The following is a 19,651-nucleotide window of genomic DNA, read 5'->3' on the forward strand; positions in this document are numbered from 1 at the left end:
CATTCAGCAATATTATTCATCCAAAAAAACGAGACTAATTGCAGACTGATCAGTTGGTTGCTTGCCTCACTGGCTAGGAAATTGCACCCAGGTTGGAACTACCTCTCAAGAGCTTTGATGTTGGGCTGGTGGTTCGAGATGACTACTACAGGAGTGGTTCGAGATGACTACTCCAGGAGGAAGTTGGGTTCATAATCCACTTTTGGGGAATTTCCTTTAAAGTGGAAGGATAGGAGATAACACAGTTGATAGGCACACTTGAGTATTTATTTCCAGCGACTTAATCATCCATTACTCACCTAGAAAAACAAGTAGAAGAATATGGTGCTCTTTCTATACACAAATACAACAATAAAGCATATGTGATTTCTCTGTAAGTAATAACCAGAACTAAAAGAGGGAAAAACAACCCTGCCTTCAATTACGATGCTAAAATAACTCCAAAGAGTTGCAATGGACCTGGCTCACGACCATCAAACAGCTGGACGTTCAGGGATGGCCTAAATGTCCAGCTGTATGATAAACAGGGGCCAGGTTCAGGGCAATTATAGAATCCTTTTAGGACCGTATTTTGAAATGCGCCACTGGACCCTGTCCCTCCACTTCCATCAGGATAGGCGGGATCGTGTTATTTTCCTGTGTATTTTAGAAGCCTAAAAATCTGACTCCAAGAAGTTGTGACCAACCTCTCAAGGGGCCAGAGGACCAGGTTCCAGGTCTACAAGTGTGTTCATTTCTTTTTTTTGTTAAATTGTGTCTTTGGCACATTTTAAAAAGTGCCAGTTTACAATCTTAATACAATTGGACAGATTCTGTTTGCTAATGTTCATTGCTAATGATGATTTCCAGTCTATATGGCACTCATAAGAACGTTACACTTGACTTATTTAGCAAAGCATATTATCAAAACCTAGACTAATCATATACATTATCTTCTGATCAGTGATCATTCCAAGATGGATAGTTGTGCACGCCTTTTGCACTTTTGAGAAAAAGGAACGGACAAACTTGCACCAATGTGGGTTCCTAACTTGTTTGTAAAACATTTTCTTAAAAAGTAAAAAAAGAAAAGAATCAAACAGTATTTTGGGAACATAAGTATGGACACATTTCTCTGTGATAAAAGGGTTGCATGCTTGCATCACCAAGTGCACACTGGGCTTTGTGATCATTTCATTTTTCACAACACTCATCCCAACATTAAAAGTTCTGATTTGTGTGTGTAAATATAGTTTATTACAGTCAGTCTCAGGATTTAGTGCGAGGATAAAAAGACTGCATTAAATATCACCATTCCTTCTGCATGTCATTTACGGCAATAATGTTTTCTTTCTCCAAAGCTGGGAGCTATATATATATATTCAGCGAAGTCACACATGACAACGCCACCTAGTAACATTCACTGGAAGTACACATCCAGTTCAGAGTCCCATCCGCAAGGCATTGTGGCTATGCAAATTAGCCCACATGCAATTACAATTAATGTTATATATATATATGGCTGACATGGCCAAAGTTTTACTAAATATTAACAATTTTCCCCAAAAAATATAATTTCTCACTATATAAATATGAGCTATGCAGATGATATTGTGCTGTTAGATCAGATTCCAATAGGGCTGACAAGATTGGACGCAATAGAGAAATATTCAACATTTAATGGGTTAAAAATAAATATTAAAAAACTAAAAAAATATGTATTTTGGTAGAAAAAAATGTAGTGTTAACTGGTCATTAAAGTTAGATAGTCGATGGGTATATTTATCTTTGGGTAATATTTGCTAAATCGCTTAATGAGAAACTGGCTTGGCAACAGACCTGCAACAAGGTGATTGTCAAAGTTGCACTATAAAGAATTATGCAAGACTAAGGGGATTTATCCTTAAAGCAGCTGTATGCAAACTGTGTGGTGAGTCCTCAGGCCCAGGGTAGGGGGGGGGGGGTGTACACAGTTTGGAAAAAAAAAGATAAAAAGGACTGCTTCAGCAACTAGCAACAGCTGATCCAATATGGGCCAAGCCGCGAATGCGCTGAATGACGGGGGCGAGACTGCATAGGCAGGGCCTGAGGGGTCGTCAATTTTTGATGACACGATCAGGAAATAAATGTAGTCCAGGAAGGCTGTTTGTGCTTCCTTTGCAACACAAACAGCCTTCCCGCATCCATTTTACCTCCTGCTCCCGGCTCCAGTGCTGCCTCACCACCGGACTGCCACACCACCCGGGGGCAAGGTAAGTGTTTCTTTATTTTTATTTTTCACTGACTGTTTGGAGCATTCAGCCCCCACGCCAGACCCCTAACATTCAACACACAGGTGTTGGGACATAAAACCCCCCCACCACCATACATGCCAACCCTCCCGATTTAGGCAGAAGACTCCCGACTTTTCGTGAAAAAATATTGCTATTTATCACGTTCTCCCGCCTAAAATACTTCGTGCCCCAATGCATCCCTATGGGAAAATGTGGAACTACCGATTTCTCTGATGAAATCTCCCGTCCAGGTGAGTTGGAATGTTGGCAGGTCTGCCCACCACAGACCCCCAACACCCAGTGAATGCCCCCAATGGTGGGATCAGTAGTTTGTGGTGAGGGAGGCAAAGGCCTCGATCCGTGTTAGTGGTCTGGCTTTTCAAGTCAAGGCTAATCCACTGTTGGGGGCAAAAGAACCCCAAACCAGATCCCCAACAGTGGGATCAGTCTCGACTTGAAAAGCCAGACTACTAACACGGATCAAGGCCTGTCTCCCTCACCACAAACTCCTGATCCCACCATTGGGAGCTATATAGCCCTTGCTCCAGACACCTAACATCCTGCATACGGGTGTTAGGGTTCTGGAATGGTGGTCTTATGCCCCCAACAGTGGGATCAGGGAAAGCAAATGGACAGTGAAGAGGCATGTAGCAGCCCAGGCTTAAAAAAGATAAATTAAAATAGACCCCTAACACTCGTGCTCTTCTTTAATAAGGTGCCCCATGCTGTTTGCCTCTGCCCCCAAGTTTACTTTAATTATGCACTTTTGGTGGCAATTGTTTTATGCTGGGGAAGCGGATGTCTTAAGAACATGTGCCAGCATTCTGCAAAAGGAGATCATGTTCCCCATTCAAATTAAACGTGTCTTGGTGGCTGGAATTAATGAAATGATCACTTATGCAGAGCCACAGCAAGCTCCTCACCCATGATCATTTTGAGGATTTACTCGGTATTTGGGCGGTAGGCAGGAGGAATGTAGGTGTTCACTGTGAAGCTCTTGCTGCTCAGACTATGGACAGTAAACTTGCAGATGTAGTGTATTCGACTGTACAAAGGGTTAAAGCCACCAAAACACAGCAGACAAGAGCACGCCTCCTTGCCATCCGGTGTGCAGAAATGGGGGCAGAACATGATGGTTTGCACTTTTACACAGAAGTCAGATGGCTGTGCAGGTGGAGAGAGCTGCAACGTGTGTTCAAACTCTGAAACAAGGTGCAGCAATTCCTTTTGGATGTTGGCACACGCAAAGCAAGCCAATTGTGTGATGCACACTGGCTTGTGCACTTGGCAAACCTTGCTGATATTTTTGACAAGCTAAATACCCTCAATGTGCCTTTTCAATGAGACAATTACAATTAATTTACAATTAATTAAACCGTTTCTGCCTTCGAGAGGAAGCTAGACATCTGGAAAGGTACAAGTGAAGCTGGGGTAGCAGTTCAGTCCCCAATGCTTGCAGAAGTAATTGAGGACACTGAGCATATCTTGCTGCATATCCTGGCACCAATTACAAGTCACCCAACATTAAGGGCCAGCATCCATACATACTTCCATGAGGCAAATGCTGACATCAATGACTGCGTGATGAAGCCTTGGCTGGCAGAAGTTGTTGTCCATTTTCCAGTTGATACACAGGAGGAGCTGATTGAGCTTCAGGCTGACAGAACCTTACCATGTGAATTCGGGAACATTCCAGTGGGTGACTTTTGGCTGAAGATAAACCCGGACTACCCTACATTGGCAAGGTCTATTATGCAATCCCCTTACCCTTTGGGTCTTCCTACATGTGTGAAGCAGGATTTTCAGCAGCATTGCCTGTACTAATGACTAAATACTGCACATGATTGGAGGTGGAGGACAACCTCAGAGTGGCGGTCTCAAAAATAAAGCCACACATTGACTCGCTTTCTGCAGAGACAGGCCCACCCTTCCCTTTAAAACTGTTCGCTCTGTAAATTCAAATTGTCTTTCAGAGAATATACAAATATGAATGCATTTTGAGAAAATAAAAGCCATACTGGAGTTTTTTCTGTGCATTTGCCGTGTTTTAATTTTTGGATTGGAAATCCCACTGTCATGGAATGGATCCATAACAAAATATCCCTTCAATAATATGGCACCACACAACCAGTATCTATTTACAAAAAATAACACTGGCACAGGCCCTGGCGGGGTGGGCCTTTGTTTCTCAGGGGCACTTGGCATAACAAGTTTGAAGACCACTGACTTAAAGGCTTATTATTGGGGTACAGAGCTGCTTCGCCACCACAATTTCTTATGGGCATGAGGCCAGTTTAAGCTGTAACCACTACTGGCTAGATAAAATAGAAGCCAAGATCTGGAGACATGTATTGGGCACCCCAAGCTCAGTCCCCATTCAATGTATCCAGTTGGAACTGGGGGTGACCGCTCTCAAAAGACAGGATTTGATTAACACAATTGTCCTATTTTTAAAAATTCTAAAGAGCACAGAAAACCCTATTTGAAATGTAATTGATTATACCATGTGTGATGGGGACAAGTAGTTTTGAATGAGTCAAAAAACAGCTAGATTTCTTTTTAGAGAGAATTGGTTTACGGATTGACTGCGAGTTGGATATTGTTGTATTAAAAAATATATTAATGTGGAAGGCTTGCATATTTTATTACAAAGATGACATCTGTCAATGAGAAGAAAAGTATACAACACATAATATACATGTATTGTCTTGGTTGACCTCAGGAGTATGTTGTGAATTTCCCTTCCCCGTGTCTCAGAAAAATAAACCAGCTTCTGGGTCAGTCCTGCGTATGGGGTTAAAACCACCAGACATTTCTACATTGTGAGAAGTTTACCAACATAAGGTATCTGTACATTTATAAATGTGTGCATAATATTGCTTCTTTAACAATGGACGATTTTTGTATTGCAATGTCTGGTAGGCAATCTCTTATCTTTGAATCTAGCTGTATCCACACTTATTATTATTTTTTTTAATTTTTTTTTTAATCAGGTAGTTTGGTTTACAGATCGAAAAACTTTAACCCTTCACTCCAGGATATAAATATAACAATAGTAAATCCCATCGTCCAAACTAGTGTCCAGTTTAAAACTAAACGTTGCCGTTTTATAGAGTCTTGAACACCTTTAGGTCCCTACCGAATGCTTTGATGCAATCCAAGTTGAATGTTCTTTGCCAACGTTCTTAGCCTGTTTGGCCTACTTGAGCCTTTGTAGTAGTTCCTTCCTGTGAAAGAGCATCAAGTTTCTTAAAGATTGCAATTACTTGTTTTACGAGGGCTATATTGATGTTAATTTTCTTGCCCTCGATCAGAATTTGCCACCAATCGTCCGCACTTCTGGAGGTATAATTTCTGAAGATGGATCCCACACAGTGCTCACGTTCGTTCCTCAGACCAAGGCAACTTAAGATCAGGTGTTTCAAGGACTCTGTCACCCCAGAATCATTGCAAAACCGCACCCAGAATCTCCGCTTAGGATGTTTCTTCTTTGTAATGTTTCTCCTGTTGGCAGTATGTTAAATCTGAACCTCATGTAAAGTGACCGAAAGTACCAGTTTGGAAATAGATTCATATAGCCAGGCAATTGATTAAGCTTTCGTGGCTGAGACCAAAATCCGTCAAAATGTGTGTACTTCTGGTTGTGTTCCTGGGTCTCTATCGTCTGCAGTATACAGTTTTTCTTTTGTTTTGTCTGGATTTGTTAGTAGTCCTCCTCTGTTTCACTTAGGTTTGGTAAGGTTGCCTGGCAGATTCCTGACAGCATCCATCCGGTCTTTCATAGCTTTTTTCAAGACGCTGAAGCCCCCTGTTGCTACGTCCTCAAGGCATTTGCGGTAGAAATAAATCGTTTTCCAGTCAGCTATGGCTTTTAATGAGGTCAAGGCCAGCTATCTCCTTATGATTTGTATCAGTATAGATTTGGGGAGCCAGAGTACCTTCCGCCAGAATAGGCCCGCCAGAATAGGCCATATTTGAACTGGTAAAAACATTAATGTTTCGGCTCCATAGGACAGTATAGGGACCACTTTCATCCTGTAGAATTTCACCAACGGTTTCAGGGTAAAGCGACAATACCTCTTCAGTAGGATTTTCCCTTGCGAGGCTAAGTTGATTGCTTTTCGCCTTAGACCCTCGATTCGCAGTGCTTCGCTTTTGGTGTTGTTGATGCTAACACCCAGGTAGATGAGAGTTGACTTCGAAAAATGTTTTGCCCTTTAACAACCATCCATTCTTGCTGCTTTTCCGTTTCTTCTCTCCCACACTTAGCCTTATAATTCTTGATTTTTCCGGATTGATTATAGGGTCGCTAGCATCCACATAGGTCTGGAGGGTTGTCAGCTGACGTTGCAGGCCTATGGGGGTCTGATCTATCAGAACAAAAAGTTCAGGCGCTAGTGGGCAGCCTTGTTTCAGACCACCAACATTATCCCTGTTTTGTCCAGCCTTACTCTAATGAATGTACCCGAGAATAGGTCTTTAATGTTCTCGACTATAGCTTCAGCGCACTCCCATGTCTCGAGTTTATCCCACAGCTTAGATCTTCTAATAGTGTCAAAAGCCTTTGACAGGTCGATAAAGGCGACATATTTCCTGTACTTTGTCCCTGGCCGTTCTTGCTTTCAAAAGGTTAATCAGGAAAATGTTGAGGGAGGTTCCTCTTCCCCTAAGAAATCCTGATTGCCAGGGATCCCTTCGACCACTCGATAGACTCCACAAAGTTAAGGCCTTCAACAGTGTGGTCGCAAAGACTTTCCCTGCAACGTCCAAAAGGGCTATTGGTCTATAGTTATCCAGAATAGTTCTGAGCCCTTTTTTAAAAATAGGCACTACCACAGCTACCTTCCAAGACACCGGCATTTTTTCAGTGTGTAGAATGTACTTAAATAGCTGATGCAGAAAAAGTGCCCATTCAGATATGCTGCTCTTCAGTGTAACATTCGTCAACCCGTCCGGGCCTGGGGCTCTTGAGTTTTTTAAGTTCTTTAAAATATTCTCAATTGCCTCAATGCTGATGTCAGGATCGCCTCCCCACCCCCCTTTGTCACCAGTGCCCTTCGCTTCGTTGGGATATGTTTATTTTCTTGCAGCTGCCTGTAGAACTCACACCATGTAGTCGCACTTATGGAGTTCGTCAATAATGACTCTTGAGAAGTATCAATTTCATTGATAAATTGCCCAGATTTCCGATGTTTTTTGTCCTTATTTTGTCCAGCATCCGCTCCGCGTCTTGATTTAGCAGGGTTTTCTTGTGCAAATATAGCCAGTTGTGGTATCTCCGTTTCAATTTGTAGATCTCCTTGCTGTTGTCCGGGGACCAGTTCTTAAGGCCAGTGATGTTTTTCTTTAGATATTTCTTCCTTGTCCATATCATTCTGTCAGATAAATGATGATGGGTCTTGGACAATGTACTGTTGCCAGTTTTTCCTTCTAATCTGAAGGCTTTAAATAGGGGTACATAGTCAATTCTGAGGGTTTTCACTTGATTTTGGAGGGACGTTATCAAATCCCTCAAATTGGCATTTAGCCCTTGGATACTGTCTGGTCGGATCTGGAGTTTAGTTCCTCCTTGGTTAATGAGTAAGTCGTTCTCGTAAGTTATAATCTCGTTGCTACTGATGTTCCTGCATGTAAGTTTCACAAGATTGTGGTCGCTGACTGATGTTATCACCACCTCCAGCATTTGGATACTCTCTGACAGGTTAGTTGAGGTACAACTATAATCCAATATCTCCTCCAATTGACCCCCCCTTCCAAGTTGGCTGTGCGGGAATATCCCCTTGTACAGTTCCATTTAGTATCGTACAATCTCTTGATTGTAACATTTCTCGCCACCTTTCTCCATGTTTTTCTTTAGTTGTTGTTAAGGCCACGTCATGTTCTACGGCCTGGTTTCTGTTATCCAATCATGTACAGTTTAGATCGCCGGCAATTATACAGAGTGGGTCCTGCCACTTCTCTCACTGTTCATATGTTCACACATTTAATTCTAATTGATGAGCTTAAAAATAATCAGACCATAGACATAATGAAGTGAACTAATTCTTGTATAAAATGTGTAAACAAAGACTTTTATACAGATTTGAAGTGGTTTATGATGTATATAGTGTTAACATTTACATTTCCCGCTCTGAAACACTTGTGTACGAGCAAGATACAAATAAAATCATTATCAATACAGTTGATTAATTAAACTGTATCGCACTTATATTAGAATTGATGGTTTCAGGTTTTGACTTCGAATTTTGGGATTTTAAGCTACTTAAAACATATGAACATCTGAAAACAAGGTCTTCCATTATATTTCTGACAGAACTGCGACCCCCATTTCCTCCCCTTCGTGCACAACAACTCTGAACGTACCTTTGCATACCAAGGAGGCTCCTTCCCATTTTCCATCAGCAGTGCAAGTGGAGGTGCTGCTGCCACTGTCAGGTGCAAATCCTTTCTGGCATCTATAAGTCACATTATTTCCAAAAGTGGTTTTATTTTTAGAGTCAATAAATGTGTTGGGTAGAACCAAGGGCGTACCACAATCAACAGCTGAAAACAAAGGAAATTCGGTTACGCCAAAAGCTCTTCATATTTACGCGGCAATATAATCACAGAAAACATCTGGTTCTCAAGAAATGACTTCATCAATGTACTGACTAAGATCACATTGTGATGAGAGGATAGTCAAACCAAGGAATCAAGAAACTGACCTTTGTGTCTAAACTATGTTCACAAAGGTTCAGCTTATGCATACCATCAAGTTTCTATGAATGACATGGCTGCTTCATATTGATCGCTCATATTTTCTATTCATCGCAACAGCAAGGAAACATAAATAGAGCTGCCACATCCGCACCGCAGTGTTCATTGCTCCTAGTCCAACTATCTAGTGAGCCTTAAATCCACTTCCAGTGCCTAAAACGTCCTATTTTAACATTGATTAGTAATTGTTTGTGCTGGTTTACTGGTTTACATTTTAGGATTATAATTCAGCTGGCAACTATGTATAGTAACATTTTCTTCATCCCATTGTGCAACAGAAGGTCAGCTGCCTTTTCTCCCATCTCCTTCATCAGGGTATCGTACAAAAATGTGAGAACTGTGACGGCCGAAAATGCCGACTTTTTTTGTCTTTTTAACCCCTCCTATATATATATATATATATGTGGGGGAGGGCTTTAGGGTATGATATTAATATGGGGGGATGTGGGGGTCTCCCCCCGCATATATATGTGGTGTATGTGGTGTAAAAGGTTAAAAAAAGAAAAAGTCAGCATTTTCGGCCGTCGCAGTGATCACATAGATCCCTTCATCAGCAGTAGACTGGGAGAAAACATTACCAGCATTTGTTAGTTCATGTGTAGGCCACACGAGCGCTGTTCCAACGTTCAGTAGCGTTTAGTATAAAATGCTGCCGTGGCAGTTCCAGACGAAATCGCCCAGCATGCATTGTCTCCTGAAGAACACCAGATCTTACCCTGGATCCATTCTGGCAATGTGATGGAGCCACTTAGAGGAAGGTACTCTTTCCTTTGTATCTCTGCATATCATCTAGCTAATATTGCTAGACAACGTTTAGGAATACCAACAATGGAAACTGACAAGCAGGGGAGTCACCTCCAAGGGACTGACATGGCAGAGGAGGACGTTTTGCAGAGAGGAATTGTGACAGACAGGGAGAATGTGTTTCCTGTATTGATGCCCCCTAGCTCAATCAGTGGAAAACACTTAGAAATTGCTGAAAACCTGGCTTCAAAGTCCCATAATGAAACCGTTAATGTATTGGCCTAGAGAGATCTCAGCAACACTTCCATCATAGGTCAGGATTCAGGGGTCCAAGATGGTAATGCAGGGTTAACATCCACAGCAGAAAAGGGCCCTTTCTCAGAGGAAACACCAATAGCAAGAGGTGGGCACATGCTGTGGTTTACTTCAGCCCGTTAACCCAAGCGCTGCAATTGTCTTGGAACTGTAAATGACTGAGCTGCTACATGGGTGCTCACCAGACCCTCAGGCATAAAGGAGGGACACAAGAAAGCCAAAAGAGAACGTATTGGTGTTGCTGGATCTATTCCATTACCCAGTGAGGCAGAATCTCCCCCAATTACAGACCGGGAAGGATTAAGTTATCATAATTGAAGGTACATCTGCAAAGTTAATGTTATCTTGTGTTAGGTCCTAATTCTATTGGACAGCCTAACTCCACAGAGTGGGGTCCAATTCCATTACTATGCGATTACATGGATGTTCTTATAAAACAGACTGGAATCACCAACCAGGACCATGAAGGCACAGTGGCTTATGTCCTCTGTCCTGGGAAGGTCACCTGTTACTCCACCCGCAGACCATTCTAAGAGTGCAGTGAGTTGTTTTCAACTTTTGGCCACAATATTAAGGGAATCGACGTGGCATACGTGCAATGCCAAAGTCCTTGTTCCCTCCTGGCTAAGTGTAGGCTCTTACAGGGTCTGGGGTAATATTTACTAGTCATTCAATAGAGAGCAAAGTAACCAGTAATTGGGCCGAAGAAAGTGTATATTTTTTACCTCTATTGCTGAAAGTAACACCTAAACTGGGGCAGAGGGCACTGACAGAATATAGATGTCCAGTTGATGCTGGCATCTATTTATTTGGCAACAAGCAGAGTAAATATGTCAACACTTGCTTCACTAGCTCGTGCTCAATCTTCCCTTTGCAAGCATTTCCTGCCTTGGGTCTCTCCCACGGCCGGTCACAGTAGCGGTCGTTTGAACTGTGTGGGGTACGGCCGGCCTGATCTCTTAGGACATAGAGAATGGTTCTCAGTCCTTGCTGTTTCTGAGGTTTTGGGCTCTCTGGGGGAAAAAGATGGTCTGTAGCACTGAGGGAGATTCATGGGTGCTGGCGGGAGAGCAGGATTCAATGAAGGAGAGTTTCAATCTGGAGGTTTCTCTGGAAATGCCTATAGAGTAAATGTTATGGTACTCCTTTCATCAGACCTTTGGGTAATCCAGTAGGGATTAGGGTTAGAATTCATAAACACTCCAGTAAAAACAAGCAAGTTAACCCAGTTTTCCCATGTATTGATAAGGTCTGGAATCATTTACAGAAGGAGGCATTCGAGAATGCTTAGTTATGTCAACTGTTTCTTAGCAAACATTTGACAAGAAAATATGGCTGCAGCTACCATTAGGCAATTGCATCGGCTGCCCACATAATTGGTGCACCCAAGCACCCCATGACACCTTACCCTCTCAACTGACCTGGACTACGGTTCCCAAGGGCGTTCAACCTACCAGCACTTTGAGGTCATACCAATGATATATAGAGCGCTATATAAATCCTAACTAACATAACATAACACCAGCAGAAGACAGCTAGCCTGCTCCACTTGTTTTCTGTCCCACCTCGCTTCCTCTCCCGGTTTCTTGCCCTTTTTGAACCTTCAAACCCATGTGCATTCAATGGGTGCTGCAAGGGTACACCTGCTCCTTTCTCCAACAGGTTCAGTGTGGGGCATAACACCAAGCATACTGAATGTTGTGGACGACTAGTATTTGCATCAATGTTACAGAAACAATGGACTCCTTTCCTGAGAGTTTTGGTCCAGCTCCAACATTTCAGTCAGAGACTAGATTCCTTATCCCGGGCAGTAGACAATTTTTTCCAAACTGGGGGACACATTCACTAATGTCGCCCTTTGCCATGACAGCTTGCACAACATTGATACTAGAGACACTGATGTAACTAGCAAGGCAAGACACCCATCAGCACTAAAAACGGACAAGAAAGCACCAATACTTCTTGTCTTAAGAGACCTGATATTAGGCACAGTGCTTCATACACATCCTATGACAATGGAGAGCTCTCTTCAACTGATGCATGTGGTTTTAAATGGAGATGGCCCCTGGGAGAATTCCAGCACAGGCTTCTATATTCATAGGATAGTCGTGGGCCCAGAACAGTCAGAGCTTACCACTTGTGGCAAATCAGAAGGACATGGACTCAGAAGACATGATGTACATTCTTTTATTAAAGTAAGTAACTATAACGCCTAACTTTCCATATAACGATGGGTGGCCGCTACCTATCTTGCTCGTCAGTCTTTACTGTCCAAAGTAATATGTCCGCTGACTGAAAACGACCCCAACTGACCCTACCACTATGAAAAAGGTTAACTTAGGTCAGGAAAATGATTAGATTCTCCCAAGGGTACTTCTAGTAGCAGTCTTTAATATACAGTCCGTAAATAGTCTCTCATTACTCTTGTATCAGTCTCTTTGATTCGCCAATTGGGATTTTGAGTTCTCTCTTCAGCTTGAGTGTCTTTTGGCTGTCTCTTATTAGCTTTACAACTTTGGTCACAGACATCAGCGTGTCCTTTTTTTCTATTCAGATCTTTTTATTAACATTTTAACCTTTTATGCCAACAAGCCTGCCACATACATCTTAGCTCACAGTTTATAGGACATGAGGCTAGCAATTCAGCAAATCAATAAAAGTGAATCAAAACAGAAAGAATACAAAAATGGATGCCTAAATAAAACACATTAGTAAAAGAGAGGCTTGGTGGTGGCAGGGGGCCAAGGAAGCCAGATGTCTTCCTAGCATAAGAACATTGAACAAGCCACTCCCATCTCCCAGATGTCCTTGTGTGGGCGCTATGGCACCAAGGACCGTATGCAGCAACGAAAGCACTCATCTGTCACAGATTCTATACACCATTTAGCTCTTGAAAACACCTTTCCCACATAAGGAGCGCTACATGCATTCTAATAAGCCCAGAGTTATCAACCATGTAGGACAGGTAAAGTCTCTATTGTTCACTTAGACATATTCAAGAAAACTGCCCCATTTCGTGAAGGTCACCCTTTGGTCCTGCATATTGTATATCAACTTTTCGTGAATAAACATGGACCACATTCACATCCACGAGTCATCTAACATGGGAGCTCTGTCATTTTTCCAAAGCGCAGCAATAACAATTCTCGCAAACAACAATAATCAACAACATGTGCCTCATCATCCGACGTCCAACAATGAGAGAGTTGTCCAACAGGCCCAACAGACAAACAGAGGGCTCCACGGGCAGCGAGGAGCTTGTAATCTTGTTAAGCAGATCTACAAGCTCCGGCCAATAACAATTCAGCTTTGAGCAGTGCCACCATATTTGCATGTATGTGCCTACGCCTCCACACCCACGCCAACATAAGACACCATCTCCTGGTCCCATATACTTTGTCCGTTCGGAGGTGATATAGGCCCTTGCAAGAAACTTGTACCCTTTCTCCGAGCACTGTATGCTAGGGGTTGCTTTACAAGTGTGCCCTTTTAAGGAGATATGGTTTTGTTGGGTTGTTAACCATTATGGTGTAACAATTCCACTTAAGCCAGACACAAAAGCAAGTGATTCAGCATAAGCATATAGGCTCAAGGCTAAGGCTTTCTTTCTCTATAGTACCGTATTGTTATTGTACAGGACAGCTAGTTATTTTCCCACTTTTCAGGGTATTTTCATCCTCTGGTTTTCTCTATTATTGACCAGCTTTTCAACAACCTTTTCTCTTGAGGCACACAATCTTTGTATCCATTGGATCTCCATGTTATCTCTGTTTCATAACATTTACTGTGATGAGTTAACTGTGCAGTATAATGATTCTCTTGAGTCTTCCTGTACTTTGTGTTCTCCCAGTTACCTTAATTCTTGTAGGAGAGCGTTTTCACAAGCCTTGTTTCTCGGGGACTCGCTCTCGGCTCGTGAATCCCTGATGCCTTCTCCTCTTGGGCGTCCATCTCCTTGCTTTCTCTTGCTCTCTACCCGACTGCACGCTGTGTGCTCTTCTGTTGCTGGTGGTATCAGCGGCATTCGGCAGACCAGCTGTCTTTGTGGTCTCACCACCACCTTCTCCTGAGCTCCTGCCCTGCTGCTTTCTCTGCTTTTGGGTCCGCTGCACTTCTAGCAGCCTCTGTAGCAATTGCAAGTGAGTTTGAAACGTGCTCTTTCCTGGTTTTCATCCTCCCCAGGTGTTATGCAGCTGGGGTCCTCCCCCAGCTTGCGTGTGCAATCCTCTTATTCTCCTGCTTCTGGGTCGTCCCTCTCTCCTCCTTCGCCTCTCTCTCTCCTGCTTCTCGTTCATCTCCCTGAAAGTACGCCGTTTAACATATTCGTCCCGGTAGATTGGGCGTTAAGATTTAAAGGGACAATCTTTTCTCATAAGATAACAGTATCCATTAGGAACTTCTTGGTCCCATTCTTGGCACTTAATGGTTTCTGGTATTTTAAAACATCCCATAAAGGCCATAGTATGGCCAGCTTGAGGGAGTTCCTCATGGTAATGGTAGTCCTTGTCCCCCAAGGGGGAGTCTCTCCTTATGACGTCCCACTTGCCTCTACCCCTAAGGAGGGTTTTGCAGAGCAGGCTCACCTCCCTAGCCTCACAGGAAGGGGCTTCCCTTGGGGAGAAAGTACGAACTCCATCGATTCTTGTCACACTCTGCCTGGAAGGCCAGGGTACGCTGGTGCATACAGAGATGCCTGGATCCTTTTAGAACCGGATTAACTCAATTGGTACATTTCTTAGCAGATCTGTACATATTAACCATTTGGTGAAATGTTCAGCAATGTACCAGCACCCTAACCGGACCGGCGTACTACAGCTCTGCCTGCCGGGGACAATCCGCCCAGCGGTTCTGACATGCCAAGCGCATCGGCCCGGTAGGCAGAGTTGCCATGGAAGCACCGGCACGACTGACAACGGTGCCGGTGCTTCCGTGCATCCATTCCCATTAAGTCCTATAGGACTCCATGAGAATGGGGCACAACATTTTACTACGCCTGATATTCTGGGCCGCCGGGACCTGTAATGCCCAGAGTCCTACAGCAACCCGACGGAAGCACCAACAGGGCTACCTGTCACGCGGCTGTTGGTCGTGCAGAGTATGGGCTATCCCTCTGTTCCCAAGTATCAAACTGACAACCACAATAACATCGCCAGAGTGATGCTTAGGGCCAAAGAAGGTAGTCCGTAGAGCCAGGACTCAGGAACAACCGGAAGAACCCCTGGAGCGCTGTAAAGGAAGATGTAAGGTTAGGTAACTGTACAGTATGTAAATACCTCGCGAATACACCCAGGACACTATATACCTGTGATTAGGAGCGTTGTCCCAGAGAACCGAAAGCCTGTTGTTCAGAAAGGAACAGCGGGTTCGAGCAGACGTGGCAGCAGAGACGGGCAGGTGACCCCTCAGGACAGGGTCGTTGTGCTGTGAAAGGTAGAGAGTAGCAGAGCGGTCCAGGAGGCTAGACACAAGGCAGTCCGTAGGGCAGAGCGTAGGTCGGCATCGGTGGATCCAAATTCCGTGGTAGCAAGGGTTGAGACAATGGCAATCCGTAGGGCAAAAATAGTTCGTCAACCAAATAATCCAAGGTTCCAAAGCAGACAAAGCAGACAAGAGTAAGGTACTGAGCAATCCGTAGAACAGAGCAGGGGTCTGGCGAGGTAAGGAGACTTGAAAACGAAGCACAAGCAACACGTGATCCAGAGAGAACAGCTGTGAAGCAACGCTTTCCGTAACCGGACTCCTTTTATCCATGGGAAGGAACACGTGACCACTATCACGTGACACGCATACCCAAGCATCGAGAGTTACTAGGCAACGAGTCACGTGTTCCGGGCCGCGCTGGGTCGCGCAGTTCTCCGTGCGTTTCTGTGATGGAGCCTCCAGTTCGTTTGCCACACACCTGAAGGGCGATAAACCCCAGTCCTGCCGAGCATGCCACGTCGTGCCCCATAGCGTGACACCTGATAAGGTAATGAGGTACCCCTGTCGGGACGTGTGTGTTTGGTTGCTGGTTGGGACGAGGCTGTGGACGTGGGGGGGCGTGTCTGTGTAGGAAGCGTCGTAGCTCGTGCGGGGAGCGGTGTGACAGACTCCCCCCGCAATGGCCCACGACCCCGTGGGCAAGCCGGGTTATCCCTATGGAACTGCGCCACCAGAAGAGCGGCCTGGACGTCATGGGAGGGAACCCAGGACCGGTCTTCGGGGCCATAACCCAGCCAGTCCACCAGGTACTGTAGGTGGCCTCTATGGAAGCGGGACCCGAGGATGGCACTGACCTCAAAAACGTCCTGGGAAGACACAGAAACCGGGGCGGGAGGAACAAGGATGCGAGTGGAAGCAAGGAACGGCTTGAGGAGGGAGATGTGGAAAACCGGGTGGATCCGCCAAGCACGCGGAACAGTCAGATGCAGGGCCACGGGATTGAGTATTCTGGCGATCCGATAGGGGCCCACAAAGCGGGGCAACAGCTTGCGACAACCAGGGATCCGCAGGTGTCTGGTCGACAACCATACCCGATCGCCCACATGATACACCGGCGCCTCGGCCCGCTTACGGTCCGCTTTGGCCTTCATCACCGACTGAGCCTCGCGGAGGTGGACCAGAGTATGTGCATGGACACCTGCTAAATCACGCACGCAGGCGTTAGCAGCCGGAGTGGCAGAAGAGAAGTCAGGGAGCGGTAGGGCGCGAGGATGCTGCCCGTACAGGGAGTAGAAAGGGGAGAACCCAGTGGCCGAATGACGGGAATTATTGTATGCGAACTCAGCCTGATAGAGCAGCTTGAACCAAGAGTCCTGGTACTGGAGGGACAGACAGCGCAGGTACTGTTCTAGGGCCTGGTTAACCCTCTCTGTCTGCCCATCGCTTTCGGGGTGGTAAGCCGAAGAGAAGTGAGCATCGATTCTCAGGAGACTGGTAAGAGCACGCCAGAAGCAGGACGTGAACTGGGATCCCCGATCTGATATGATGACATGTGGTAAACCGAAAAGACAGAATACCGTTTTGAAGAACAGGCGAGCTAGTGTTGGGGCCGATGGTATGCCTGTGCAGGGAATAAAACGGGCCATTTTGGTGTATGAGTCGACGACAACCCATATGGTATCGTAACCCTGTCTGCGAGGTAGGTCAGTAATGAGGTCCATTGAGATGGTGTGCCACGGCCTGGGAGGTATGGGTAATGGCAGGAGTAACCCCAATGGCCGTCCTCTACGTGTTTTACATTGTGCGCATATGGAACATGTGTTCACATAGTTTTCTATGTCCTTTCTCATGGATGGCCACCAGCACCAGCGTTGTAACAATTCAAGGGTGCGTTGTTGCCCGGGATGGCCATTTATGGCCGCCTCATGCGACCATGCCAGCGCCTGGTTGCGTGCATCGCATGTAGGAAGGAATAGTTTGCCCTGAATGAAAGGGAGCCCATCCTGGAGAGTGATGTCCCATTCCGTGAGCGTATGGGGATGTTGAGAAACCCATTCTCTAATAGCGGTGAGCATGAGTGGCGAGGGCGTACATAAGCAGACAACATGGCTTTTCCCTAATAGAGTGTCTGGGAACGAAACCAAGGAATCACCACCGGGAGATCGGGACAAAGCATCAGCCTTGCCGTTGATGAGGCCTGGTCTGTGTTTCACAACGAAATCGAAGGCAGCAAAAAACAAGTGCCAGCGTACCTGCCGACTGTTTACGCACTTCAGGGAGGCCAGGTCTTGCAGGTTTTTGTGGTCCGTATAAACCACCGTTTGGTGCTTAGCCCCCATGAGGTGGTGTCGCCATGTCTGGAGGGCGTCCTTGATGGCCAGCAGCTCTTTCTCGGTAACAGTGTAGTGAGTTTCGGCTGTTGAGAATTTCCGAGAATGATAGGCCACCGGATGTAACCGGCCCGTGGCTGGACATGGCTGGGACAACACCGCGCCTAGTGCAAACGAAGAGGCATCTGCTTCCAGGACATAGGGGAGGTCGGGATCGGGGTGTTGTAGGACCGGGGCAGAAGTAAACCTGGATTTGAGTGCCTCGAACGCCCTTTGCTGCGTGGGGGTCCAAGAGTACGGGGCAAGAGGACTGGTCAGGGCGGTCAGTGGAGAAACGATGGAAGAGAAGCCGGCGATAAACCGTCGGTAGAAATTAGCGAAACCAAGAAAGGACTGAAGTTGTTTAACGTTAGTCGGAGTCGGCCATTCCATGACAGCACGAACCTTGGACTGGTTCATAGACAGGCCTCCGGGGGAGATGTGGAAACCTAGGAATTCCACTTCCTTTGAATGGAAAATGCACTTCTCCGGCTTGGCGAACAGGACGTTCGCCTTAAGGCGAGAGAGGACCTCTCTGACATGAACAATGTGTTCCTCTATGGAGGGCGAAAAAACCAATATATCGTCCAGGTATACCACCACGTACGTATCCAAGACGTCAGAGAACACGTCATTGATAAACCGCTGGAAAGTTGCGGGGGCGTTGCAAAGCCCAAAGGGCATCACGGTGTACTCAAATAACCCCTGCCGAGAGCAGAAGGCCGTCTTCCACTCGTCCCCACGTCGCATACGGATCAGGTTGTAGGCCCCTCTTAGGTCCAACTTGGTAAAAATGGTAGCCCTGGTTAATCTGTCCAGCAGTGTGGAGATGAGGGGGAGAGGGTATCTGTTTTTTATGGTAACGGCATTCAACTTCCTGTAGTCCACACATGGACGCAAGTCACCTTCCTTTTTTGGCACAAAGAATATCGGGCTGGCGGCAGGGGAACATGATGGACGGATGTGACCCAATTGCAATGCCTGATGGATGTAATCATTGAGGGCCTGCTCCTCTGATTGGGACAATGAGTAGATCCTCCCCCTGGGTATGGGCGCATCCGGAACCAGATCAATCGGACAGTCGTATGGCCTATGTGGAGGGAGACCCTCCGCCGTGGCTTTATCAAAAACCATGTGGTATTCGTGGTATTCGATGGGGATACTAGCCAGGATGGCCCCCACAGTATGTGAAGGCCCAGTCTCGGAGGTTGCGTCAATAATGCGAGTAGAGGCCATGGCGCCCAGGATATTGGCAGGAGAGGAGGGCGTGTCGCCATCCACAAGACAAAACTGCTGACACACCTCTGACTCGAACGTGACCTGTCCTGTCCCCCAGTTGATCAGCGGGTTGTGTTGTCGTAACCAGGGTATTCCCAAAATGACACCGAATTGTGGTGTAGTGATAAGGTCAAATGACATGATTTCCCTGTGGGTGCTCTGAATCAATACTTCCAAGGGTGCGGTCTGAAACTGAACGGGGCCGGACGACAAGGACTTGCCGTCAACAGCATGTATGGGTTCCGGGTATTCTTTTCTGACCAGGGGTAGGTTGAGACGATGGGCCAAGGCGATATCGATAAAACAACCAGTGGCCCCAGAATCAATCACTATATGGACCACATGTGCGACTTCCCTAGTAGGTTTCATAAGGGCCTGGACTATCACTGGTCTGACAGGGCCGAAGGCGGGTTCAGAGGTGTTTGAAGATAGGCTCGCCGGTGCCCCCTGTATCATGGGCGAGCCCTCTGAAAACCCGGGGTTTTGTTCTTAGGGCGTCGGGGGCATTCCCTTACA

The 19,651-nt window shown here is 45.7% G+C and overlaps 1 protein-coding gene across 2 annotated transcripts in view; it reads right to left on the reverse strand.

The window, feature by feature from the left end:
• Nucleotides 1-19,651, reverse strand: part of SUSD1 (sushi domain containing 1) — a 1,292,988-nt gene that overhangs the window by 927,327 nt on the left and 346,010 nt on the right. For both annotated transcript variants that reach the window (XM_069630622.1, XM_069630623.1), the window contains exon 4: nucleotides 8,616-8,795. In XM_069630622.1, the coding sequence (XP_069486723.1) occupies nucleotides 8,616-8,795 (180 nt within the window). The remainder of the gene's footprint in view (nucleotides 1-8,615; nucleotides 8,796-19,651) is intronic.

The sequence above is a fragment of the Ambystoma mexicanum genome, chromosome 6q, assembly GCF_040938575.1.
Source record: "Ambystoma mexicanum isolate Mex_15411 chromosome 6q, UKY_AmexF1_1, whole genome shotgun sequence".
NCBI lineage: Eukaryota > Metazoa > Chordata > Amphibia > Caudata > Ambystomatidae > Ambystoma > Ambystoma mexicanum.